Source organism: Scomber japonicus, chromosome 12 (genome assembly GCF_027409825.1).
Source record: "Scomber japonicus isolate fScoJap1 chromosome 12, fScoJap1.pri, whole genome shotgun sequence".
Classification (NCBI taxonomy): domain Eukaryota; kingdom Metazoa; phylum Chordata; class Actinopteri; order Scombriformes; family Scombridae; genus Scomber; species Scomber japonicus.
The window spans coordinates 17789471-17816080 of NC_070589.1; the positions used below are offsets into that span (position 1 = coordinate 17789471).

General features: G+C 37.6%; 3 protein-coding genes across 3 annotated transcripts; 2 read left to right on the forward strand and 1 right to left on the reverse strand.

Annotated features, from left to right (window-relative positions):
* Window positions 1-1258: 1258 nt before the first annotated feature.
* On the reverse strand, window positions 1259-4563 carry cdc20 (cell division cycle 20 homolog). The gene is made up of 11 exons (XM_053329325.1): window positions 4526-4563; window positions 4064-4265; window positions 3798-3940; window positions 3604-3700; window positions 3400-3525; window positions 3020-3216; window positions 2826-2920; window positions 2464-2701; window positions 2142-2267; window positions 1894-2011; window positions 1259-1781 (listed from the first exon to the last, which is right to left on the reverse strand). The coding sequence occupies exons 2-11, from the start codon at window positions 4242-4244 to the stop codon at window positions 1609-1611; spliced, it is 1494 nt and encodes a 497-aa protein (XP_053185300.1). The 5' UTR covers window positions 4245-4265; window positions 4526-4563; the 3' UTR covers window positions 1259-1608.
* A 9253-nt stretch (window positions 4564-13816) lies between these two features.
* LOC128369646 (uncharacterized) lies at window positions 13817-16510 on the forward strand. Its single transcript, XM_053330725.1, has 6 exons — window positions 13817-14065; window positions 15054-15236; window positions 15333-15590; window positions 15709-15807; window positions 16061-16078; window positions 16425-16510. Exons 1-6 carry the CDS (start codon window positions 13999-14001, stop codon window positions 16508-16510), a joined length of 711 nt encoding a protein of 236 aa, XP_053186700.1. The 5' UTR covers window positions 13817-13998.
* A 3450-nt stretch (window positions 16511-19960) lies between these two features.
* Window positions 19961-26460, forward strand: ppp1r7 (protein phosphatase 1, regulatory (inhibitor) subunit 7). Its single transcript, XM_053330269.1, has 10 exons — window positions 19961-20002; window positions 20747-20842; window positions 21103-21158; window positions 21595-21660; window positions 21869-21999; window positions 22299-22461; window positions 22639-22755; window positions 22861-22965; window positions 23103-23189; window positions 24102-26460. The coding sequence occupies exons 1-10, from the start codon at window positions 19963-19965 to the stop codon at window positions 24276-24278; spliced, it is 1038 nt and encodes a 345-aa protein (XP_053186244.1). The 5' UTR covers window positions 19961-19962; the 3' UTR covers window positions 24279-26460.
* Window positions 26461-26610: the final 150 nt, after the last annotated feature.

Sequence of the window (26610 nt, forward strand, 5' to 3'; positions counted from 1 at the left end):
CTTGGTGACTCTGAAAATGAGAAGTAGGGCTCCTTGAATGTCGTTCATCATTCATATAGTAGCATGTTGGGATGGCACCGATTCAACTATAAAGTCTCGTCTTTTTTTCTTTTTTTTTAATGTATGCACACGTTGTGGGATATAAATGGCATCTTGTTTTGCCAGCGATCCCTTCATGCCACACTGTTTGTTAGTTGTGAAAACTATTAACTGTGACACACTCTGTCAAGACTGGTGCTCATTTAGTCACTTATAGTATCCTTTAACTCAGGCTTCACCCACACGCTTGACCGACTGGCATGACCCTTGTTGCTTGGGAATATCACACAGTTTCCACTGAAGACCAGCACATGTAAATAACTGCAAAGCTTATGCCAAAAAAGGTTTTCGTTGTAAATGTCAAATATTTAGTTTTTTCCTGCTTTTATTTATCTTAAATAAAATTAAACAAATTTTAGATAAAGGTCTCTGTCATTTGGAAAGCAATTATGGTGTGTACTTTACACCTAAATTTTTCAATTTTAATTTTGGAAAGCATTTCTTTTACTGTATATTACAGTATTGATGAATTTTGTAATTTTGCATAACATAGGGACATACACAGCTATGTGTACATCCTCAATTTATCAATATGTTGCAAAATTGTATCATGGTCTATTTTTTTCAGCACACTGTGTGGAAATTAATAGAAATTTAGAAACTTTGCTTTCTATTAAAATTTGGATTTAAAAGTAAATGGTTGTCTGAATTTCACTGAAGTGTGTACTGACCTACCAGAGTTTATGCAGTTTTAGAAACTGTCACTGTGGAAAGATGCTCTCATCTTAAGTCTGAGACTTTTTCAAATTAAGCCATTGAAGTTCATTCATGTGTATATATTTTTTTTTACCTTTAAATCTATAAACCAAGATTAATGAAATCCTGTTTTGTCAAAACCACCAATTGCTCCTAAATGTAAAATATAGCAAAAGTAACTTGTACAGGTTATTTTGGGTCCCATGTTACCCCTCATGTCATTAAGATCAGTGTTTAAGGCCTCACATGTTAAATCTAGGGTCAAGTTTTATTGAAAGTGGAATTTGATCAGTCAAGTGTCAAACAATTGTAACACCGACTGCCTTAGCCCTTCAGTTTGTAATAATATTTAGGGGGGGAAAAGAGGACTCTCAGAAGCAGATATGGTAAAACAATTTATGTCATAACCCAGTTCAGTGTATCCTGATTAAAAGCCAACTGAATGTCAAATACATTTCAACAAGACAAGGTGCTGAGTGTATGAAACACAAGCTGGCATTTCATTTAAAAATGACAGAATTTACAGACGACTGACAAATGTAACTTTGCTCAGTCAACTTGTTTATAAGGCTGGCACTACTATTGCCATCCAGCCAAAACAAAAACAGCTTACAAATCAAATAAACTACATTTATGTTGTAAACACAATATCAGACCTGTACACACAATTGATGAACAACCCATTAAACCACTAACAGGAGAAGTAAGATGCCAGTTACTGCTAAAACACTGGGTTGAAATCTTTATTGTGGATTAAATAAAAACATACTTTGCTATCGACCAAAAAACCTCAGCAGATCCAAAAAAATAAGTTCATCTGATTGATTGATGAATCACACTGCTAGACACTGCCCTCTCTTTGGCCTTCTTCTTAATAGGGTCCACTTCGAAGCTCTTCCACAGACGAATAGTCTCATCTCCAGCAATAGTGGCGACAGTAGAGCTATCTGGGCTCAGAGCCAGACTGAGAACGCGGTCTTCATGGCCTGAAATATAAAAAAGTAAACGTTTAGACAAGCAGAAACATTAAGAGGAGACGTTTCCAGTTCACTGTAGGCATGACGTAAACCAGACCCAATCCACTAGACAGTTACATACCGTTGAGTTCTGTGACTTTGACCAGAGAAGGGTATTTCCAGATTGTGACATTGTTGTGGGCATATCCATGAGCAGAAACCAGCTCTTTGTAGTTTGGTGCAAAGACCAAGGAGGAGATCTGAAAAATCAAAGATATGTTTAGTTTGAGAAAAGTCTTCATTGCCAGGTTAAATAAAGTCTCTTTATTTTTTGTGAAATGTTGACTTACAAAACTACTGAAACTTTAAAGTTCAGATCAGTTTGTTTACCTGAGACTGAGTGTCAAGTGAAGTGATGCAGGAGCCACTGTTTACATTCCAGATGCGGATGTGACGGTCACTGGTACCGCCTCCAGATGCAAGGATATTTGGCTGCCATGGACACCAGGCCAAAGCCTAGAATAATTACAAATGAGTCAAACTGGACACATGCCGATTATTCATGAAGTGTATTTACACGTTATCCTGGTGGTTTAAAAAATATTCTTAATATAAGCAATGTCCAGATATCCATATTGTCCTGAATACTTGGCAAGTTGTTAAATTGCTTATTTCAGATTTTGTGTGCTAATATAAGAGTGACGCTGCTCACCCTAACAGCTCCATGATGTTCGCTCCAGCAGCGGACTGCCTGGCTTTCGCTGCCGATGCTGCCCTCCCCTACGCGGGGCCATACACACACCAAGTTGTCATTGCCCCCGCTGGCCAGGTATCGCCCATCTGGGGACCACTTCAGCCCACAAACCTCCTGCGAGTGACCAGTCAGCGTAGAGATGTGATGCTCTGCTACCCTCACGTCATGATGGTGGATGTGTCCTGATCTGGAGCCACTAGGGGGGGCGGAAGGAAGAAAAATTACAGTCGAGCTCATAAAAGCAAAAGGGAATCGTTGGTTTAAAAACATAAGTAAATTTGAAGAAAAAAAATTAAAATCAGATGAAGGAGCAACTGTACCTGGAAAGGACGTGGTCGTTCCAGCTCAGACTACCAACTCGCGCTGTGTGGCTGGACATGCTGCGTAAACGCTTCAAATTCTCAACATCCCACAACTGAAGAAATAAAAATATACCGTTATAGCAAAACAGGAAGCAATGTTTTCAGGGCTGTGTGTCATTATGACATGACAGGTGTTTTATTAGTACACTGACCTGAACTTTGCAGTCACTGGTCCCAATAGCAAGGTAGGTTCCTTCTTTGGTCCAGGACAGTGAGCAGATGTAGTCCTCTTCAGAGTCCAACTTCATGAGAAGAATGATGTCTCCTTGTGTGGCATCCCACAGGTACACACTGTTGTGAAGAGCCACAGCGAGAACGTTTCGGCTGCTCCAGTCAAGCAGATTCAAATCTTGGGAAGAAAAAAAATATTGTTTTAAAATGCATTTAGTATGAAGACTAATGTGTTCATCATATTAGTTCAACATTCACCCTCAGTGGATTACTGGGATTTTACGATGTGATTAATAGCTGTTGTCACAATGGACTGAGCCACAAATGTTATTGGGCACAACGTCTAAAGTGTCCAACTTACAGAAATCATTTCGAAGCTCCGGAGCATCCAAGATTCTGTCAGGAGTTGAAGATATATATCTTGTCTTTTTGGTGGAGGCTGGAGTTGTAACCTGACTGTAGAGGACTTTCAAGTTGTTCTGATATCCTGTAAATTACACCATGAATTAAAAAAAGAAAAAATACAGTTTCTATGTTCATACAATATTGTTGCCAGTGCTCTTACCCTCTGGAGCATTCAGTGGTTTTCCACCAAGATGTAAGATCTTTGCTTCTTCAATGTTGTACCCATTCAATGTCATGGACCAGGCTTTCTGGTTTTCCTGACAAAAAGCAAATGGTTAATATATTGCTATTAGTTTTAATAAATTGTTTTATTTATGAAAGGAGGTAGTTTGTATCAAAGTTCAAAATCCTCACTGATGTTCCTGTTGCATTGTTTGTGTTCACTGGCTCGTTCTCCTTTGAGAGCAGGAAACTCGCCACATCCATTTGTTTGCTGTTTCTGGTCGGGATAAAACGGTCTCCTCCCATCTTAGAGGGAGTTTGTTTTTTATTTTTTCCTAAAACATAAAGTTATCAGTGGTTAATATTTATGAAGACCCAGTTACAAAGTATTGTCCAAGAAGTCTGCTGCTGGTCATTAACTCAGTAATACCGCATTGACACAGTGTGTAAAACATTACCTGGTGTTTTGCTGGGTGTTTTTGACGAGCTCTGCGACACATTAGCACTTTTTCCAGGCGTTAAGGCGGATGTGTTTGATGAGCTGGCTTTTCTCTGCCACCTCGCCATAGGAGCGTTTGTGATAGGCATATCCAGCTTCAAGATACTGTGGATGTCGTTCTCAAACCCAAACTGCGCCATTTTCGTCAGTTTTCACACGACCTGGACATTAATGCAAATCAAATAAACCCAACGTGTAACAGTTCCTGGATAATATTTCTGATTTTAAGTTAACTTTGGATTAGCTCGACGTCAATGAACGCTGCTGCCATAATACAGGCCGGAATATATGAACACAAGTTAAGGTTTTACCGCTTTAAAAATGACCGTAATCACCGTCGAAAACCAAAAGAAGTCATGCTGTTTTACGTGCCTTTAAAAGAATCACTTCTACAACTTTAGAACATACGAAAGCGTCTCACCTCTTCAGCAGAAACGTGTCTCTCCTCTGATGCACCTATTTGCTCTCCTCCGCTTGGTTATAAATTTTTGAATTTCGTGACGATGACGCCACACGGTTTAAATGCCAGAAAGCGCTCATGTGATTGGTCCGTTCAAGGAGCTGCCGTTGTCGCTACGGTAACGTTTACGAATGCGCTCATGTGATTGGTTGGAGGACACTTCCTGCCAGAGTAGCGTCTGAATCTGAATACAAGCCACTGTCAAAAAAAAGACATAGCGCCCTCTGCTGTTATCATAGACTGTATAAGGCTGTTATCAGTGTTTGATTTATGGTTTAGTTTTGTGAGATGCAGGGTTGGGAAGGTTTCTTTGGAAATGTAATAGGTTAAGATTACTAGTTACCCTGTTTATAATGTAATAGGTAATGTAACTATTTCGATTACTTAATCAAAATAATGTAACTTATTACTTTTATGTTTTCAGCTGTTGGGTCAACTGTAGGCCTACCCAATTAGTTCAAGTTAAATTCAGGTTTTTTCATGGATACTACATGATTTATAAGGGAGACCATTTGTTATGAAGCAAGATTGATCTCTCATTTAAAAATGTATTCATTAGTTCATGTAGATTTTGGAACATAAAATAAAGATATTGTAACTGTTTAAGAGACTGATTTAATTAAAATGTTTATTTTATATTTTTCAGTAATAATTTCATCAATGTTTGAATTCGTACAGTCATTAAAAAGGGGTTAAAATGTAATAAATTAAGTGTTTAAAAGGGTAACTTTGATTTAGAATTTGACTAAAATACCCTACCTTAAAAATATTTTTTTGTTAAATATCCAGTGCTCTTGATTGCAAGTGTATATTGATGTTGAGTGTCATAGGCCAAATGTCCAAAGTTCAGTGAAGGGCACACCTGATGCATTATGGGTCAGTACCACAGTCTATGGTCAGTACCAATCTGACTGTATAAGAAAGGTGCCAATACGACAGCAGAGAGAGAAACCACATACCTGCAGAGAAAAGAGCCAATGTGGCTGCAGAGGAAAAGTGTATGGCAAATTAACAATATTCTGCACGGTTCATGAGGCGCACATGGTAATTTGTTTTTGTACTTTTAATTGTGTCACATTTATGCAAAATATTTGTTGAAATGCTTTTTGTATGTACTTTTGATATATTTCTGTTCCTGTGCTCACATACTGGGAACTGTCTATTAACAGATATTAGCATGAGAGACTTTACTGTTGGGGCCTGTCTAATTATGGACACTTGCTTAAGAGACTTTAAAAATGACTGACAGATATATTTGACTGATGTAAAGTATTCAATACAATACTCAATGTCTAAAAAAAATCTTTATTTTAAAATGTTAAATGAAGTTAAATCCATCACGTGTCTTTAATCTGATTATTTACATTTCAAGCAATTTATGTATATTGAACTGGGGGGGGGAAATAATGATGTACACAGTGTACTTTTATTGAATTGCAGAAACTCCAGCATAACATCTTAAAGACATCTTAAAATCTAATGAATTCAGATAAGCATCAATAGGTTCAAGAATGTAGCCTGTCTTTATATTGCAGATTTTACACAGAGATTGTTTACGTAGTAGGGGTGTGATGAGATCTCGTCCCACGATTTCTCACGACTAACTAACGGGACGATATTTCTTGTCGAAGTGAATGAAAAGCCGACATATAATGCACTTGACAAATCAACTCCCACACACAGGCTTATAACAGCGTCACACCACAGTGATGGAAAACACTTTGAGCAAAAGTGGATGACCAGACAACATTATCTTCCTTTTTTCTTTCTTTTGGCTTCCCCACTTGGCTTTTGGTTACAGCTGGCACTGTCCATTTTCCAATAAGTGATCATTTTTCTCACATAAACTAACCACAGCACAATATGACATGCTGACCAATTGTCACTTGCCCAGCCATCAAAATGAGAAATGAAACAGTCAATCATGAGACTTGATGTTCTTTGCATGAAAGTGACAATAAATATGAACATCAAGAGAGTGTGTCGATTTCTGTGCAGCCTGACTAAAAAAAAAAAAAAAAAAAGTGTGTGTGTGTTTGTGTGACTATTAAACAACACAAGCACAAGTGTGAAGTGTGACACATTTAGTTTATGATGGCTATGATATCCATAGCCTTTTGTTTCTTGAGGTGTTTCTGTCATGTCCTTCAAAGGCATTTCATACCATGGTGTTAGGTGAGTAATGTATAATTGAGCCAATAACACCTGCAAAGAAGTCAAAGATCACACATTATTCTTTAAAAACAGGCCAACATAACTCAACTCAACTGTCACTAATGTGGGATCAAGTGTGCTGGAGATCACTTATAATTAACTTGTTTTGGTAACATAACTCAACTCAACTGTCACTAATGTGGGATCAAGTGTGCTGGAGATCACTTATAATTAACTTGTTTTGGTATCCATAAACTGAATTGTTGTGGATCTTTGAACTATCATGTTTCTGTCACTGGCTAACCTGGAAAGTGCAGTCATATTCAGTCATAATAAAACTGAGATCGTATAGTATAAGAGTCGATCAGGTTGTATAAAATCACTTGACTGACACCTTACAAGTTAAATTAACATACCCATGCTGTGGGTTTGTTGTTCAGAGCTCCTTTAACATGTTTAATTTCTATCAATCTTCTTCTAAAATTAATAACTGAGACGTTTACAGAGACTGAAGAGAAAACATAGGGAGTGTTGTTTTCTTACCTCCAGGGTGTGGATTACCTAAGTGAGAGTAAGAGAAAGACATAACATGAGTGTGCTTTATATTTCCTCATGAGTATGAGACTCCATACCAAAATCATGATGTGGATGATGAGGTAAAGATTAAATAGTTTCTACTTATACAGCACATGACCATATTCCACTCTGTACAACTTGTTTTATTATTATCCAAATGGAGTTTAAACATCTCATTTACTCACTCTGTTTTTTGTAGAGGAAGAGGCTGATAATGATAAGTCCTATAAAGACCAACAGAGCCAAGACTGGGATCAAAAGCCTAGGCAAATGATTTCCTGCAACTAGAAGAACAGGCCAAAAACTGTAAAGTGATTGCATGTCAAACGAAACTTATTAAAAATGTCTCATGTGGAGGTGAACTGTTAGCAACAACAGGGACAAACTATTAATTTACTTTGAAATGAAGTCTTAAATTGTTTAAGTCTGCATTGTATTATATGCACAGACACATTCAAACTTTTTTCTTCATTTTCAACCTGATATATAGTCAAAACTACAAAACAGCTGCCAACCCTGAATAATACAATTATAATAATACAGTAAAATACATAAAGTAGAACAGGTCCTTTATTACAAAAAGAAGCTGCATCTGATCATCCACATTATTCAGCATCATGATGTCAGCTTGCCTCTATTGTTACTCTCTTTCACTTTCATTTTCAATCTAAGAAGTATATCTTGTTCTACCACTGTGCTTAAAAACATTTTTCCATAAGAGCATAAAATCAGTCTGATGTCCTGATTGAAATTAGTCCAAATTTGGCATCATGATATTTTCTCTAATGCATCATTATTATAGTTATTGTTCAATTTAAGAAAAAATGCAACTAATCAGGTTATTTGAATGTAAATATTGGCAGCTTGTGTGCACAGAACAATAATGCAGTATCAACAGATGAAGAAAGGTTGCAATAGGAGCTCAATGACCTCTAGAAAGAACATATATATACCTGACTGCTCCTCAGAAAGCCTCAATTCTCTCATTAAGTTGATGCATCCCTCCTGAAGGTGGATCCTCTCAGTCCTTGTGCGCTGCTCTGCCTGGTCCCACAGTACTTTGAGGGCCAGTGCTTGTGGTATGTGGGCTGTCCAGGTATCATTGTGGTCCAGAGTCAGATAGACTTCTCCATCATAGAGCACATGGTCAGTCCAGCGTGTCTGAAACCCCTCCAGTATGCATTCACGAGACCGAAGGACAGTGTGGTTTCCTATGGAGTGAGATAACAGCAATTATATAAAACATTAAGTTAAACATCCTGAGATTTGATCAGGTTTGAATCCTTACATTCATTAATAGTACAGGATGATTCTCTTACTCAGTTCTGTGCTCTGGTTGAGGCTCATAAGTGTTGGAAGGAGTGCATCAGCTGACATGGTTTTGATAATGCTGCTGACTTCCTTGCTTGCTCCAGTAAGTGGAACTCCATTGAGAAGGACCTGCTCCACGACCTGCTGGGCACCCACCACACCCCACTGCTGGACCTGAACTATGATTGTATCTAATGGGAGAGGATTATGTTAATGTTGGGAATGTTTTCAGTAATGTAACAGGGGATGTAAAATAGATTCAAATGTAACTCAAATCTTTAAATAAAAGTAGTAACAAGTCTGCTACAATGTTAAATTGATCATTTGAAAGTAGACTTTCATTTAAATGCTTCTTTAGCAAACATGCATAAATAATATCTGAAATGATAAGTAAAGCCTCATCCTGCTGAATGATCCCCTTCATTGTGATGATTTTTAAGGGGTTCAGATCAAATGGTTTTATGCCATTCATGTGGCACTAAATCCAACTAAGGTTTGGTAGCTTTCACTATTGCAATGCACTGTGCATATGCTGTTTCACCTGTTTTTGACTTGGTCACGTTTTACAATCTAATGCAACCAAATAAAGTGAATCAACAATACTTGTTTGTCCTGATACTATCACAATGTCAGACAGATGCTGATTTATTTATGTAGTGATGTTCCTCTTTTTTGCGCTGAGGTGTTTCTGATAAATTCCCCTTATGTTTATAAATGGGGTGGATGATAGGAACAGCTTTGAATATGATGCAGTCCAATACAGTACCACTACTAAATATATAGCTTCATAAATAACCACAGAGTGGAAGCAACAACCTCTCTGACAGTGTCAACAAAAACTGTTGCTATGTTTACGTCCCAATTCGTAGACGTAAAGTCGTCCTACCGTTGACTTTAGAGATCCCTTGATAAGCAATTGCAATACAAAGAGACAGCTTCTTACCTACTGTGCAGACCAACATTAACACAAGAATAGCAGCGAGATGCATTTCCAGCGTTACTTGTTTCCAGACGTCAAAGAATAGAAATAAACTCCTTTTCCCTCCCTCCTTTTAGCCATTTAAATCGCGCACCAACTAATACATCCCGACCGAGAGCGAAAGCAAAATAAAAAACAAATAGAAACGGACAGCAGGTACTTTCACTTTAATCATCTCGCTTCGTTTCGCTTTCGCTTTCACTACAGGATTGTCTCTGGTTGTCTGATGCAGCTGGATGAGGACACCTGCCCTCACCTCCTCCCACCCATGCTGTAAATGTATAGCAAATAACTGTAGTTCTTTTTTTCTTTTTAAGAAAAATATGATGTAGGCTATCACTTTCATGTCAGACTTTATCAGTTTGTCAACTGACAAACATATTTGGGCCTTTAAAATTACGTGACTTTTACATGAGGGGAAGATCTTAACATGTCACTTAATAATGAAAAATGAATGAATGATGTGATTAAAATATATTATGAATATATATATATATTATAATTGAGTTAAGTTAAATAGCTGTCATTTTCAAGTTTTTCAAATGCTAATGTCTATTGATGGAGTTAAAACTTCATTTGTGTTATCTGTACATTTATCATTTGTAATGCAATGTAATACAATAGTCCTGCAATAAATCCTATGACCGTGAAGTTTATATTGAGATTTTAACTAATATTTGTGGTGATTTCAAGGCGGCATTTAGGCTATGTGTCATATAGTATGGCTTAATATTGACAGGTGTTTCTGATATTCTGTTGTCCTCAAGTATGTAAATGAGAGTGGACAATGTCTATCAAATGAATGACCAACATCATCTTATTGCTTTGTGAAATAGATTAGTTGTGATAGATTTAAAAACAAAATATGTTTATATAATCATATGAATAAACATGTAGACTTACATAAAATAATTTACTGGTGTACAAATTAGAGGGTATAAACACCACAGTTGCTGCAGATATAATTAACAAATCTTGACAGAGTACTTCTAGCTTCATCTCAGCTGTACTGGTATTTACTGGATACAGTGACTCAGCAGGAGCAGGCTGTGCCTTGTTTGAGCATAATTAAGTATAATAAATTGATCTCACCTCCCTCTTGAGTTTCCATGTTCTCACAGAAAGAATATACAAGAAACACCAAAAAACTGAAACAACCAAAACATTCAGCTAGTTTTATGGCATAATCAAATCTAGTTGGCTTGGATTGGTTTGTCTATTACCAATCACAGGTGTCCAATATATAATAAAAGACACATCACAAGTAACACTACCTATTAATTCAAACTCAGAAATGTAGTGAAATGATATCACCCTCATTTTGTTGCTCCCCTACTGAACAGAGGGAGTTTAATCTGTAATGATTTGTTGTACCACTTACTGTAATGGAAGAGATAGAGAGATTATGACAGGCTGATTTGATTTTCTTAACAGTGGTAACAAGTTATCTGGCTATTCAGTATCTGCTTTGTTCCTTACCTGTACGATGGGAAGATGCTAAAGCAGAGTCGGGTGAGCCATAAATCAAAGTCATCTTCAACTCAAACTTTCCACACATACAGTATCAGGTGGCCAAGATGGTGCCAGAAGGACAGGACGGAGGAAGTATGGAAGAACACACTTTATAAGGAAAGGTAGCAAGAGAGGTTATAGCACAGAAACACCAGGCACACCTGAGACACCCGAGAAAGTTTAAATTAGCTTTGTTTGATTACATTTTCCAATTCCTGTCTCAAAGAGGTTATGTGAATCAGAGGAATCTGCCTGCAATGTATTTAAGCAAAGTATAAATAAAAAGTTTGTATAGCAACAGTTTATACAGTTATACCCAACCACTGGACTGGGGGGGGGGGGGGGGGGGGGGGGGGGGTGCAAAACTTTTTTTATTTAGTTTTGCTGTTGTTTTCCCTTTTTGTCTTTTGTTATTGATTCAATGTCATTGTAAAACAGGGTTCAGTGATGTCTCTCTATGAATAAAAGTTACAACTACTAGGTGGTTGTGTTTATGGTGTCTTACTGCCATCTAGTGGACAAAATATGGACATCTAAAGCAATTCTTAGATCTTAGGTCCCATGTTCCCAAGTTTTTATATTTTTTGCAAAGTTTTTCTTGTTGTTGTTTAGATTGAATTTTTTCACATAAATTATGTTATATGCAAATTATATTCCCTCCCAGATCTCTAAAAATACAGCTTGTTTGCTTTATTGGAGCAAAATTATCAGCACTGTGTGAGGACAACATCTACATGCCAACATCTGCCTGTTAGTGGACCATGATGGGATGTAAGCCAGTGCTTAAATTGCCCCACAGTGTGTGAAAGAAGTGGATTGAACCGTTGGTAGCACTTTTTAGTTTCTTCAGTATACACTAGACTTAAAATAGACTTTCCTTTACAGCATTGTGGAAGATTAATTTGAAGGAGCTGTGTTCATGGAAAGTGTATGTGTCGCAGAATAACGTGTGCCATCTCTCCCTGGATAGATACTCCCCACTGACTGACCAGGCCTAACTGATGCAGATGGTGGTGTGGATGCTGCAATGATGCCTGCTGATCCAACTGTACACCCATGTCTGCCTGTGGGTACCACCCTGTGAAGATGAGCCCAAGTTAAGGAATGAAGAACCCTCACTGCCTACGGTCTCATGGTTGATTTACACACCTCATCATTCAATAACTGTGCATCTCTCAACCCATTTTTTCTGCCTGTTATGCTGTCTGCTTCTACACTGCTGCACTATTTCCAGGAGACGTCACCAGGTGGGAGAGATTCTGGACAATGAGAGCATTGGGCGCTCCCAGCTCAAGACACTGTTTACAAGGTTCTGCAGTCTCCTTGTGGTGATGAACCTATTATTATGAGGATCCTATTATTTCAATTGTACAGTCATCCATTGAGTGGTGGCACAGAGTTGTGGCCGCAAATGCCCATAGCATGGGGCAGGTATTTCAATTTTATATCACCATGGTTGGGTAATGCTTTTACCTTGACTAGACATGTTCATACAGAGGTGCATACAAGATGCCTTGGTTTCACTTTTGTAAAGCTGTCATGATGTCTCTACAACACGGCAATTTGGGTAAGTACCCAGGGGCCCTTGATCAAAAAGGGCCTAAATCAAGTAAGTTAGTGTTTTAGTTTGTATCAACTGGTGTGTGGGGAAAATGATCACTTAGTGGAAAATGGACAATGCCAGCTGTAACCAAAAGCCCAGTGGAGAAGCCAAAAGATAGAAAAATGGAAAAAGGAAGAATACAAAAATAAAAAAAATCCTGTGAATATATTTACATTATATACATATATAAACATTGTGGATGAGTTTATTTGATAAGCTGTTTGCTTAACGTGTTTTGCAGCACTGTGGTGTGCTGCTATAGGCCTGTGTGAGGGAGTTGATTGTAAAGTGCACGATATGTAGGCTTTTGCATTGTGACAAGTGACTGACCATTATTTTGAAATCTGCAATCAGATGTGTGTGCCTCAGGGTGGCATTGTTGTATATTCAGTGACATGTATCAGTAATGTGCTGTATGGTTGGGTCTTGGGTGGTTTCAAACAACACTAAGATTACCGTCTTCTTAAACCATACACTGATTTGTGAGTGAAATTACAGTATTAAACTCTTGGCTTATTGAGCTGTACAGGCAGAACTGCTCAGCTACTTATTAATCTTTTGACCAACAGGTGTGCGATTTGACATGTCAGCTTGACTAGAAGCTCCAAATAATTAAGCTTAATTTTAATGGCCAGGGTGGGTAACATCGGGTGGACGTGATTTGTGCAGCGAGACGGTGTGGGGGTCCATGAGCGTCAGTGCCCAGCCAGGGGCCCCTGGGGGTACTAATCCAGCTTTGCCTATACAGTCGATTATTGTAAATGATAACTTCCAGCTCTTCCAGCAAAATAATTAGCAGTTTTACCCATAAATATGTCATGCATATACTTATAGATTTGTCGACACATTCACAAGTCTCTTTACACTTGCAAAAAAAATAAATAGAGATTACAAATATGATTATGCACAGGCTGATACAGAGATACAGTTACAGCACTCTCCACAAATACTTGCAGATATTATATGTAAATCATTTTGCTACAAATAGCCCCATACCTTCAATCCTGTTGATCTGAGGGTGAGGACCTCCCAGTCCACGTGCCAGCCAATCAGAGGCGGACATTTAAAGAAAACTAGCGACAACTAAACTGAGAGGATCAGTGAGGAGGGAAGGAACTGCTGCGGCTCGTTTTGCTTTTACGTTTTGGCTTTCGTTCAGGATGTATTAGTTGGTGCTCAGGTTACGCTTAAATGGCTTAGAAGAATCCTGACTATTTATAACTCCAAAGAGTTTTTTTTTCTATTCTTTGACGGCTTAAAGCTTGCTGGACATCGAGCTGAAAACAAGCAACGCTGGAAATGCATCTTGCTGTCATTCTTGTGTTAATGTTGGGCCACTTGTCTGGGGCTTTCCGGGCCCCAGTAGGTAAGACGCCACTCTCTTTGCATTGCAGTTGCTTACCAAGGGATCCTTAAGATGAAAAAAAATAGTAATGATTATTATATACAAGCCTGAAATCGGACTGCAGAGTTAACGACAGGACAATTTTAGTCTACGGAGGGACGTAACCATAGTTACCAACTAAAGTTAGCTTGCTCATAGGTTACAGTGTATTTTATTCTCATGTCTTTCAGTATGGTGCAGTAAGACTTCATATTTTAACTTTGTACTTTTTTTTTTACTGCTGTGCTTTCACAGGAGTGGTTATTCTACTACAAAATTAGTACAAAGAAGAGTATCACCTGTACAATGTCAAAACAACATCCAAACTGTAAATCCTGTTTTTCTGAGCCTCAGTGTCCAGTTTTTGTTGACACTGTCAGAGAGGTTGTTGCTTCCACTCTGTGGTTATTTATGAAGCTATATAGTTAGTGGTGGTGCTGTATTGGACTGCATCATATACAAAGCTGTTCCTATCATCCACCCCATTTATAAACATAAGGGGAATTTATCAGAAACACCTCCCAGCGCAAAAAAGAGGAACATCACTACATAAATAAATCAGCATCTGTCTGACATTGTGACAGTATCAGGACAGTATTATTGATCCACTTCATTTGGTTGCATTAGATTGTAAAACTTGTAACTTGCAACTTGTAACCAGGTCAAACTGGTGACACATCATTTGACAAATGCAATAACGTGAAGTGATGAAATATGCACAGTGCATAGTTCATCAGTGAAAGCTACCAAACCTTAAGTAGTTGGTTTCACTTTTCATGTCAGTTATTATTTATGCATGTTTGCTAAAGAAACATTTAAATGAAAGTCTAATTTCAAATGATCAATTTAACATTGTGACAGACTTGTTACTACTTTTATTTAAAGATTTGAGTTACATTTGAATCTATTTTACATCCCCTGTTACATTACTGAAAACATTCCCAACATTAACATAATCCTCTCCCATTAGATACAATCATAGTTCAGGTCCAGCAGTGGGGTGTGGTGGGTGCTCAGCGGGTCGTGGAACAGGTCCTTCTCAATGGAGTCCCTCTTACTGGAGCAAGCAAGGAAGTCAGCAGCATTATCAAAACCATGTCAGCTGATGCACTCCTTCCAACACTTATGAGCCTCAACCAGATTGCAGAACTGAGTAAGAAAATCATCCTGTACTATTAATGAATGTAAGGATCCAAACCTGATCAAATCTCAGGGTATTTCATATAATTGCTGTTATCTCATTTCCTAGGAAATTACACTGTCCTTCGGTCTCGTGAATGCATACTGGAGGAGTCTCAGCTGCACTGGACTGACCGTGTGCTCTATGATGGTAAGGTCTACCTGACTCTGGACCACAATGATACCTGGACAGCCCACATACCACAAGCACTGGCCCTCAAAGTACTGTGGGACCAGGCAGAGCAGCGCACAAGGACTGAGAGGATCCACCTTCAGGAGGGATGCATCAACTTGATGAGAGAATTGAGGCTTTCAGAGGAGCAGTCAGGTGTATATATATGTTCTTTCTAGACGTCATTGAGCTCCTCCTGCAACTTTTCTTCATCTGTTGATACTGCATTATTGTTCTGTAACATTAGTTTACAGTTTTTGGCCTGTTTTTCTAGTTGCAGAAAATCATTTGCCTCAGTTTCTGATCCCAGTCTTGGCTCTGTTGGCCTTTGCCGGACTTATCATTATAAGCCTCCTCCTCTCCAAGAAACAGGGTGAGTAAATGAGATGTTTAAACTCCATTTGGATAATAATAAAACAAGTTGTAAAGAGTGGAATATGATTGTGTGCTGTATAAGTAGGGAGTATTTAATCTTTACCTCATCATCCACATTCTTATAAAGGGCAGCATTACTGGGATTTATTTTAAAACGTGTCATGTCACATGATTTTGGTATGGAGTCTCATACCCATGAGGAAATATAAAGCACAGTCATGAGTTTTGTCTTTCTCTCCCTCTCTACTTAGGTATGTGGCACCCCGGAGGTAAGAAAACAACACTCCCTATGTTTTGTCTTCAGTCTCTTAAACATCTCAGTTATACATACATACAGTTTAACTTGTAAGGTGTCAGTCATGTGATATACAACCTGATTGACTCTTATACTATATGATCTCAGTTTTATTATGACTGAATATGACTGCACTTTCCAGGTTAGCCAGTGAGAGAGACATGATAGTTCAAAGATCCACAACAATTCAGTTTATGGATACCAAAACAAGTTAATTATAAGTGATCTCCAGCACACTTGATCCCACATTAGTGACAGTTGAGTTGAGTTATGTTGGCCTGTTGTTAAAGACTTATTTGTGATCTTTGACTTCTTTGCAGGTGTTATTGGCTCAATTATACATTACCCTAAGGACATCACAGAAACGCCCCAAGAAACAAAAGGCTGTGGATATCATACACTGTAATTCAAAGCTGTGGCTCATTAACATGTTCACATTGCAGCTCTCTAATGTTTGACGACATTGAATGACCACTCACTGATTTAACACTTTTCCTTTTCTGTATGGACAGTGTCGCTCCATGAGTGTAACCAAACCTTTGCTCTGTTACCAGAAGCCCACTGTAATGAACCAAATATGTGTGGTCAGGATTTTAGGCTAAGTAATTGTATGCACTTTAAACTACATCTATCACACTTCACACTGGTGCTTGTGTTGTTTAATATTCTCACACACACACACACACACGCACACACAAATGTGTTCACTGCCTTCAGTAATTTACAAGCTGCTTTTTGCACAATTAAGAACTCTGAAGGAAGAAGTTTTCATAATTTATGGACTAAGCTATTTATGTAAACAACATGCTTAAGTAAATATTCTGCAATGGAAATACTGTGTCAAGCACACTCAGTATGACATTTAATGCAAGTTAAGACAGAGAATGTCATAGATTGTCTCACAATCTGTAGATAAAGTCCTGCTGAAATCAAGCATTTTTTCTTGTCACTGATGCCAAAACCAGTGTGTCCATATACTGTTGTTTGATTTGTTTTACCATCCTAATGGATAATATTTCTTTGTGATACAGTTGGTATGATTGTCTTGTGTTTTTTCCTATTGTGTATTCATGTAAAATGTACAGAAATCATTTGATTAAAGATACTTTTATGGCATGTTTGTGTTATATTTTCATTTAATTTGTGTAACTTAGTGTGAATTCACAAATGTGTCTGCACATGCACAAATCATAATATACACTTAAGATAAGATAAGATATGTATCTTTATTGATTGCCAGCAGTACTGTGGGGAACAAAGTAGCAGCATGTTGAATTACAGCTTTCACTTTTTCTTTGGCTATAATTTGTTTGGTCCACATTGTGTGAGGTCAGGACTATTTGAGGAGTTGAACCTCATGACAAGCTGGTTTAGAAGCATATTGATGGTCATCTCAACTCTTACGACAACTGTAGTCCTGTAGTGGGCTGTCAGGGTCAGGGGCCATCAAATTCATCAGTTTTCAAGTTTTTATTTTGTCTAAAATCCCCCTCCACTAAAAAACATGTTTTTCTTCTTGTGTCTTGAATGTTTGAGCTTCACTGTGCAGAAGAGGATTTTTTTAAAAACTGGAATGACTTCCATAAATGTTTTCATTAACTCATGCAAATATATTGCTCAATGTCTACTCAAGATAAACTCATATGGACAGAGTCTGTCCACTTGGCTTGAACTTGAAAACTCCCTCAGAAAAGGAAGATTGTTTCAGACTCATAACATCAGTCACTAGTAACTGACCAAAAGACAATATGATATCTGTTTCTGGAAAGAAAAACCCTGGCTTCCCCTCAAGCTTTTTGTTTCTGCAATAGGCCCCCACAGAATGAGAGCAGATAATCTTTGAAGGATTTGGACAATATTACAAAAAAGAAATAGATAAAAACAAACGTAATACTTAATACTTATTTCTCTGAATTTAATTGTATCCATTTGCAGTATTGTCTCTTCTGGAACTACTACAAATATTAAAGTTAAAGACTTATGGTATGTTTAAGCTTGGTGTGCCTCATGGTATTTATTTTTAAAGGGATCCATACAATACTCTCATTATATTCACACACAGAGCTTTTCTATGCCTGCATGCCATCCACACAGACATTCTGTCTTTTCTTCTGTTACATATACTTTTAAAAGGTTAATAAGTGAGTTTAACTGTTGTCTGGTTCGTCAATGATTCTGTGACACACATCTTTCAAAAATGTTCAGGCATTCGTCCAGTTAAGCTGGATTTTGTCCGCTTTTGTACATTTTAGTAGGCAGAAAAATGTGTGGTTTGTCTTACTGTCATTCTGATGTTTTTCATAGGAACATTTTGTTCATGTCTATCTCTCAGTCAGTATATCTGCAGGACAAGTATGAATTCTTTGTTCCTGTTTGAATCATCTCTGATAAAAATGTGTGATATCCGAAAAAGATGATATTTTGTACGAGTATCTTCCTGTGTTTACTTTGTGAACGTGTGTTTATGTAAGATGTTTTCTTATCTTGTCTTATAACGTAATGATAATGATGTACGTACTGATATCGTCACCAGACCTTGAGACTAAGGACCCTATTCTTATACAAGCCCACTCTTAAAATGGAAGGTATGTGAGTCAGATGAGAAGTAAGTGACTGTATAAACATTGTGCTGTGAGAGTGGAGGCTAATTCACAGAGAGAAGGGATTGTGGGAGTAAGGCTGTTTTAAGTGTCATATGATCTAATGCGCCCAACTTTCTGTGATATAGTAAAATTATTCTGCACTTTCATACACTACTATATGCTTCCATGTACTTGTCATTCTGCTCACTCAGGTGTCTTGAATGATGTACTACAGTTCTTATCATCATAGTCTGCAATGACACTGCAAAAAACTTTTTAAAAAGCCACTGTGAATACAGGCTTACATACCACAATTGTCAGAAAGATACACAAGGACAACAAGCCAAGTAAAGATAATTCAACATAAACATATCACTATTATATGTGTTTTATATATGTAATATAGAAATAGCAAATGGACAACAACATATAATACGTATATGCAGGTGAAACCATTTCTGTAAACAGGATACAAATAATGCAACAGTGTAAGAGTGCGGAGTGCTGAAACAAACAGTGAATGATTTTAATAAGTGACAAGTTACTTTATCCACATATAGTGGGTAGTTATGGACTGCATATGTCCTGCTAAAATATACAGCAATGAATACCATGTGGTTCAGATCTTTTATCTTTCAGCACCCCCTCTAAAGGTCTCTGCATTTGAGCATAAGAATGTAACATAACTTGAGCGTAAGAAAGTAGAGATAAGTAGCTGACTAATGTAAAATAACATACTGCCATGAGTTGTTTTGTTTTTTTCGTCCTCCCCATTTCACCAGCCAGGAGGGAAAACGGGCCCTTAATGATGGAGGTGGTTAATGTACAGCATTCAAAGGTGTTATTCAAACCGAATACTGTATTTAAGTATCAAGTTTTCAAGTCTATTTTATACAGCACTTTAAACAGCAAACATACTTTGCACCAAAATGTTTCACAAAGGCAGGCATATGTATGCACATGCAACCATAAAAAGGATCAAAAATAAAATAAAATCTAAGCACAAATTTAAAAAGCCAAAGAAATCAGATAACAAATTAAACCGATTAACGCAATTAAAATCCAGAGAATAAAAGTGAGTCTTGAGATGTATTTAAGTACAGTGCATGTACCTTCTTATTTCACTTATAAATAAAATATATATAAATGCACACTGTAATGTAAATGAAACTTGTTTGTTTCCAGCTGCTGTGACGTCAGCGCCCTCTGTCGTTCGGCTGCGGCTCGTGCCTCCCTCTGATTGGCTGAGCGGTTGTCAGGAGTGTTTACAGGAAACATGGCGGCCCAGTCTGTTGGAGATCTTCAAGAGATGGAAGGTGAGTACATTTGTAAATGTTTAGCCTTGGTAACGGTTATATTAGCCGGGTGAAGCGGAATTCATCCAGACAAAACGTTTCTATTTTTATATGAGCACAGCCAGCCACTCGTTCTCCTTGTTACTGAGCAGACGTTCATGTTCGGATTTGTAGCTAACAGGCTAACAACAAGCCCCCCCCCGTTAGCAGACGATGTTCAGCTCACGGTGCCTTGCTAATGGACACCTGACTTCAGTTTGTCTACCTGTGATGTGTAGTCTAGTGTTAATTGTCTGCTTTTATTTTGGTTTTGGTTTAACGAGGCTTGTCCGCTTACATAACATGTTTCCAATTTTAGCTGGTAAACCTGTCTACTGTGGTCCAGTCAGCTGCTGCAGCTAGCGAACATTGTTAGCAGTGTTCAAGTTAGCCTGTGTTTGTGAATGGAAGTCACAAGCTTGCAAATTGTCTTTAGACTGGCAAGACTAGTATTCATAGCAATAAAACTGACAGATTTAGTTCAAAGGTAGGTGTAATGCTGATCTGGGACACTTCTGAGATCACTAATAGCATTGGTTTGTAACCCGGTGACAGCCAGAGGCTGGAAGCTTCACATGAGTCCTCAGTGAGCGAGGAGGTGGAGATGGGCCTGGTCTTTGCATCATATTACATGTGCATCAGCAAAATGTGTAACTCACTGACACTCAGATCACAGCCCTGCATCTGAATGTTAAAATTAAACTCCTCTGTGTCTGCTGACTGTAGTGGACCGGAGGGGTGAGTCTGAGGAGTCTGGTGATGATGAGACCAGGAGGAAGAGTATCAATGGCGACGTGGATTCCAGTCAGCCTGCCACCACAGGTACATCAGCACATCCGCAGCCGTGACACATACAAGGGCTTACATGTTGTTTGTGATGCTTTTAGCTGTGATGTCTCTTGAACATGAGCAATCATAAGTATGAAACCCAGCAGTTAGTCTGTTAAAAGGACAACATTATAACTGTCAGTCGTAACTGCATTACAACAAGCCTTTTTGTGTCTGTATCATGTTTGTGGATATTTCACTTTGGTGTCAACTGCTGTATTTGTTTGTATGATTTGTTCTTGTGTTCATTTAAGGTAAAGAAGAGTCTCCTGTTGACATGGACACCATAACCTTGGACCCAGAGGAAGAGGTGAAATTTTATTGTTTTTTAGTGTAACTGAAACAGTTTACTAATTAGTTGATCTAAAGATTTTTTTTTTTTAAATTGACATAATAATTTAAGCCATTTTCAAGCAAAATTTGCAAACATTCTCTAGATCATCTCAAAAATGTAAGGATTTGCTGCTCTTCCCTGTATAATTGTAAACTGAATATCTGTTTTGGACTTTTGATAAGACAAAACAAGCAATTTAAGGACATCTTCTTCTGGCAAATTGTGACAGGCTGGACTGTGTATGAATGGCCAAGACAACCGAGTGCTACCTTCAAACAATGATGAAACTTCATCAGTCAGGGACTGAATTTACAGGCATTTATAAGCTGGCCCCACTGTTGCGGTCCAGTCAACACTGACCACCATTACTTATAGACAGCATGTCACCGTAAACTGTCTGTTGTCTTTCTAGGATGTTGATCTTGTTCATTGTCGAATCGGAAAGATTGAAGGACTGGAGGTGCTACAGAAGGCTAAAGTAAGTAACTGGTTAACCTCAGGAATTACCATGCCAGTCAATTTACTGTCCCTGACATTAGAAGCACCAGATTCAACTGCATATTGCTGGAAGATGTGCGGAGAACCTCTTTCTTCTAAGAAGAATTTAGTATTTCTGTAACATACAGCAAGTGGTATATCAGTTAATATCAATTAATTGCTTTCTTTTCATCCCTCTTTTTATACAGACACTCTCCTTACGACAGAATCTCATCAAAAAGATAGAAAACCTTGATAGCTTGGGCGCACTGCGGGAACTAGATCTCTATGACAATCAGATCCGCAAACTGGAGAACCTGCAGCACCTCAAAGAGTTGGAGTAAGTCAGAAGAAAACTGTATATGTTTTGTTTGAACATAATTATTTTTTATGGCATTGTGCATTGAGTATGTATTAACAGAGGAAATAATTTGTCTGAATGTCTAAAAGACTGTATTCACTCCACATATTTCATACAGATGGGATTCCTTATTTCAGTCAAGTTGTTTATAATTACATAAAGTTCTAGACACTACCAACACTTGTATTTCTCATATGGCATTATAGAGATTTTTAAGAAATGTTTTTTTTAAAAATACAATTAACACTAATGAGCTCAATTGTTTGACTGAACCACAGGCAGCTCGATGTGTCCTTCAACCTTTTAAGGAAAGTGGAGGGTTTAGATCAACTGACTCAGCTGAAGAAACTTTTCTTGCTTCACAACAAAATTAGCAACATTGCCAACCTGGAACACCTCACAGTCTTGGAGATGCTGGAGCTGGGCTCCAATCGCATCCGGGTATGACACAAAGGGTCTCTTGGGCAGTGGGAAATGTTGTTAAAATGTAACTAATCTACATTACACATAAAAAAACAAAATTATGATGTAAAGTAAGACATTATAGGGCATTAGTGGAATATTTATGAAATCCTTTTGATGTTTATTTGTGTCTCTTTCATTTTGTTGTGTTCATAGGTCATTGAGAACCTGGAGACACTCACATCTTTGCAGAGTTTATTCCTCGGCACCAATAAAATAACTATGCTTCAGAACCTGGAGGGTTTACATAATCTGACTGTTTTAAGCATTCAGGTAATCTCACACACATCTTCAACACTGTTTGGAATGGTAATCGATGAAAAAGAGCCTTTTGTGTTTAGACATTTTGTAAATCCTTTTCTGTGCATTTACTTTCAGAGTAATCGGATCACAAAAATTGAGGGTCTGCAGAATGTTGTGAACCTGAGAGAGCTCTATCTGAGTCACAATGGCATTGAGGTCATTGAAGGCTTGGAAAACAATGTGAGTTATAGAAATTCAGCAGCTCATTTCTGAAAGGACTGAATGCCCAACTGTCCATCATGTATTTTGTTAACTGTGAGAATATGTTACAACAATGTTTATTCTGTACATTCAAAAGCTGTTGTTTTTCCCTTCAGAAAAAGCTGACAACCTTGGACATCGCAGCCAACCGAGTAAAGAAAATTGAAAACATCAGCCATCTGACAGAGTTGCAGGAGTTCTGGGTATGGACATCTGTTTAATTTATAAAGTTTAACAAGAATGTTGCACTTTTGTATTACGTTTTCTATTAATGTAATGTTATTACAGAGCACATAGAGCTTTACTAATAGATACAAATATTTTTCACAGCAGAATTTTTGACACAGCAAAAAAAGCACAGGTGTAAGTAATAACTTTAACAATGTGTCAGTACGCCAAGCCAATGAGCCAGCAGGTACAACTAGCACATCAGCATAGTTTTGGTACAAGAACCTAGAGAGACAGATCATCGTTGACAGATAGAAAAGAGAATGGGAAACCAAAAAACAGATCAAATGTAAATTTAAAATGAGTTACTTCTGTGTAATTTCTTTGCATTGTTAAGTTGATGTACAACATACCACCGCATCTCAGACCAGAACAACTGTACACATTGTTTACTCAATAAAGTTTTGGGGGGTGGGGGCAGCCATGTTGGAAACGGACACGGCAGGACTCGCATGCATTAACATGCACCCGCAGCCTGACCAGGTATCAAGACAAACAACATAGGCTCGGATTACAACACATACAGATGAAGTGTGACTTTATTCTCTGCTCAGGTCACCAGTACTTCACTATATCTTAGTGAAGTAATATCTTTAAATACACTTAAATAGCAAATAGTTGGTTGCTGACATCCAGTGGGGCTGAATGTTTACTGCAACTCTAACCACTCATTAATGATGCTGTTTTAATGTTAAATATTTATTCATTTATTAATTTGCAACGTCATTTTAGTCCTTATTTTTATTGACTGACAAAATGTCGACCCTATCTAACCCTACCCGCAAATGTTTTCCCACATCCTCCATATATTGCACGATTTCTGAAAATGTATGAACTTTAACTAACTACGTTGTCTTACTTGTGCGATCTCTCACTCTCTCCCCCAGATGAACGATAATCAGATAGATAACTGGTCAGATCTTGATGAGTTGAAGAATGCCAAGTCTCTGGAAACTGTCTACCTGGAAAGAAACCCACTACAGAAGGATCCACAGTATCGGCGAAAGATCATGCTGGCACTGCCCACTGTACGCCAAATCGACGCCACCTTCATCCGCTTCTAAACTGCAGTATAGATACAGTTCACCTGCCAACTTCACAGTGCTCCCCCCTTTGCCACCCTGCCTGTCCAACCTACAAATACAGACTTCATTTCGGAACATATTGACCTCACCGAATCATATAACCACTCCATATACACAAATATACATTCCAACATTAAACCCACCCTCAACTCACTCAACATACATGTATGCATGTATGCACTCACTCACATTGATCTATGCTATTGTGTGGAAGCTTATTTATTTATTAAGCTGGATATGGACTGTGAAAATGATATCAGTAACTACTCTCATTTCCTCATTTTTCCTCTGCACTTTTTCCCTTTATTGTTTTGCATGTTGGGTACAGTGGTGGACATCTATCTCTCATACAGTACCCATCATTTTTTTTCTTTTTTGAGGATGAATAGTCATCATATGAGAGGAAAGGGTGAGCTGTGATGAGTTTATTCCTTTGGCTAGGGCCTGATTTCACAAGGTACACAATGGGCAGTATGCATGTGAATAAAATTAAGAACAATTAAAACTGAATATTAAAGGGAAAGTATTGAATAAAATCTCATTTACAAACTCAAATCCTCAGAATACTCTCCTCTAATTTGGTTTAATCCGCTTTAAAACTGTTCCGAACCAGTTACCAAACTTTACATTTGCTGAAACATCCTTAATGAAGACGAAACCTTTGACACCATGCAGGTTTAAATCAATTCAGTGGCACTTTTTAAGGAAGATATCATTTACAGCAAAAACTGATGAATGCTTTTAATAAACTGGTATTACTGATTAAGGGCACATTTTGATGTCCAGCAGCCTTGTCTATTCCTCCTCCTTCTTCCAGACATTTTACAGCTCATAGTTTCATTTTCAAGTTAACAAGAGTGACCTCTGCAGTAAAATAAAACTCATCAGAATGTAAAATCAATTAATGTGTCCACAAAGATGGTTTTGTAATCTGTGGTACATAACCCCCCCCCCTTTTGTGTTTTTTACCTTGAATACATCACTAATTCCAGCCTTGGTTTTCTTTTGACTTGCAGTAATGTGTTCATCATTTTATTTAAACAGAAAAAAGTTGTAGGCTTTTTTTTTAGTGAATTGACTCAATAATAGCAGGACTGGTCTTACACAGATATTGTTAATTAATGTAAGATAGATAGCTTATGCTTGTGCTATTAGCACAGACAATTTTAAGCGCATTTTGAGATTTAAAAATGTCGTGTATAGACAGCAGTGACACATAATGACACGTTCATTCTTCTTATTTGGCCTAAAATAAGTATTGATGTGTATTTATAGGCTGTGTTTGCCATCCAATTTCTTATATCTAACACTAAGATGACATTTTGAACAAAAACTGAGTGACCTATTCTTGTGGACTTCTGTATATAATGCTTGAGTGCACTCATTTACTCCCTGTTACAATCATTTATATGAAACCAATCTCCCACCTCAGGGTTCAAAGGTCACTTGATAAACTAGAAGCATGCCATTTCAGTGCATTGCTGGGTGTAGAAGGTGCTTAACTAAGTGCTTTCTGTGCAATATATACTGACCATTATCATCCAATACCTGTCATTTGGATTTATATTGAACCTTCAAATTTGTTAAATTGGCCTATTGATATTTAATCTACCTTTGTAGACAAGAAAAAAAACAGCATAACACAAATGTTTTGTATTTTAGTACAAGTTTCTTTAGCTGAGAATTCACTTTTTTTCATAGGATATAAAACTGATTTTAAATCAAATTGTTGATGGTTACTGGTCTTGGCAGTAACTCAAATGCAGCCCATATTAGAATATTAGCAAAACCGAAGGCCTTTCTGAATTATTGACATGATTGTGATGTTATTTTATACTCGGCTGTAACTTAAGTTACCTTTAAATTGGCCAGTTGGATTGGATGTGTCACTCTGTGTATTTTTAAATATAGTTTGATGATGTAGAAAGTCCGTGCCATCATCACCATCCCTATGTAAAGTGAAATCAATCATTTTTTTCTTGTTTTGTTTGTGCCAGGCAGCACTACACAGATGTGTGAGACAACGTATTTAAGATAAATTGACCTTCAACAATTATTCTAATTGCTAGCTAATTGTTGTTAGGTTTGTTCAAGTTTTGAACTTGGTTGAAGCTGTTTTGAAACTGAATGTATTATGCAAATAACAATAAAATTACACTACTGCTAAGTTTATGTGTGTAATTTTATACAATAAGATCATTTAAAAAACAAATAGGTAACATGTCTTGATGTTGATTTCCTATAGACTTTTTTTCTTTAAAAAAAAAGTATTATTATGTATTATTATTATATTATATTATATAACTTTATG

Bases quoted from the DNA above. Each gene is read 5' to 3' on its own strand.
- cdc20 (XM_053329325.1), bottom strand. From the start codon at position 4,244: ATGGCGCAGTTTGGGTTTGAGAACGACATCCACAGTATCTTGAAGCTG. The intron at 3,701-3,797 runs GTGAGGATTTTG...GCTTTTTGTCAG, and splicing joins ACAATGCAACAGGAACATCA to GAAAACCAGAAAGCCTGGTC. The intron at 2,012-2,141 runs GTAAACAAACTG...TTGATTTTTCAG, and splicing joins CACTTGACACTCAGTCTCAG to ATCTCCTCCTTGGTCTTTGC.
- LOC128369646 (XM_053330725.1), top strand. From the start codon at position 13,999: ATGCATCTTGCTGTCATTCTTGTGTTAATGTTGGGCCACTTGTCTGGG. The intron at 14,066-15,053 runs GTAAGACGCCAC...CTCTCCCATTAG, and splicing joins GGCTTTCCGGGCCCCAGTAG to ATACAATCATAGTTCAGGTC. The intron at 15,237-15,332 runs GTAAGAAAATCA...CTCATTTCCTAG, and splicing joins CAACCAGATTGCAGAACTGA to GAAATTACACTGTCCTTCGG.
- ppp1r7 (XM_053330269.1), top strand. From the start codon at position 19,963: ATGGCGGCCCAGTCTGTTGGAGATCTTCAAGAGATGGAAG. The intron at 20,003-20,746 runs GTGAGTACATTT...TGCTGACTGTAG, and splicing joins AGATCTTCAAGAGATGGAAG to TGGACCGGAGGGGTGAGTCT. The intron at 22,000-22,298 runs GTAAGTCAGAAG...ACTGAACCACAG, and splicing joins CAGCACCTCAAAGAGTTGGA to GCAGCTCGATGTGTCCTTCA.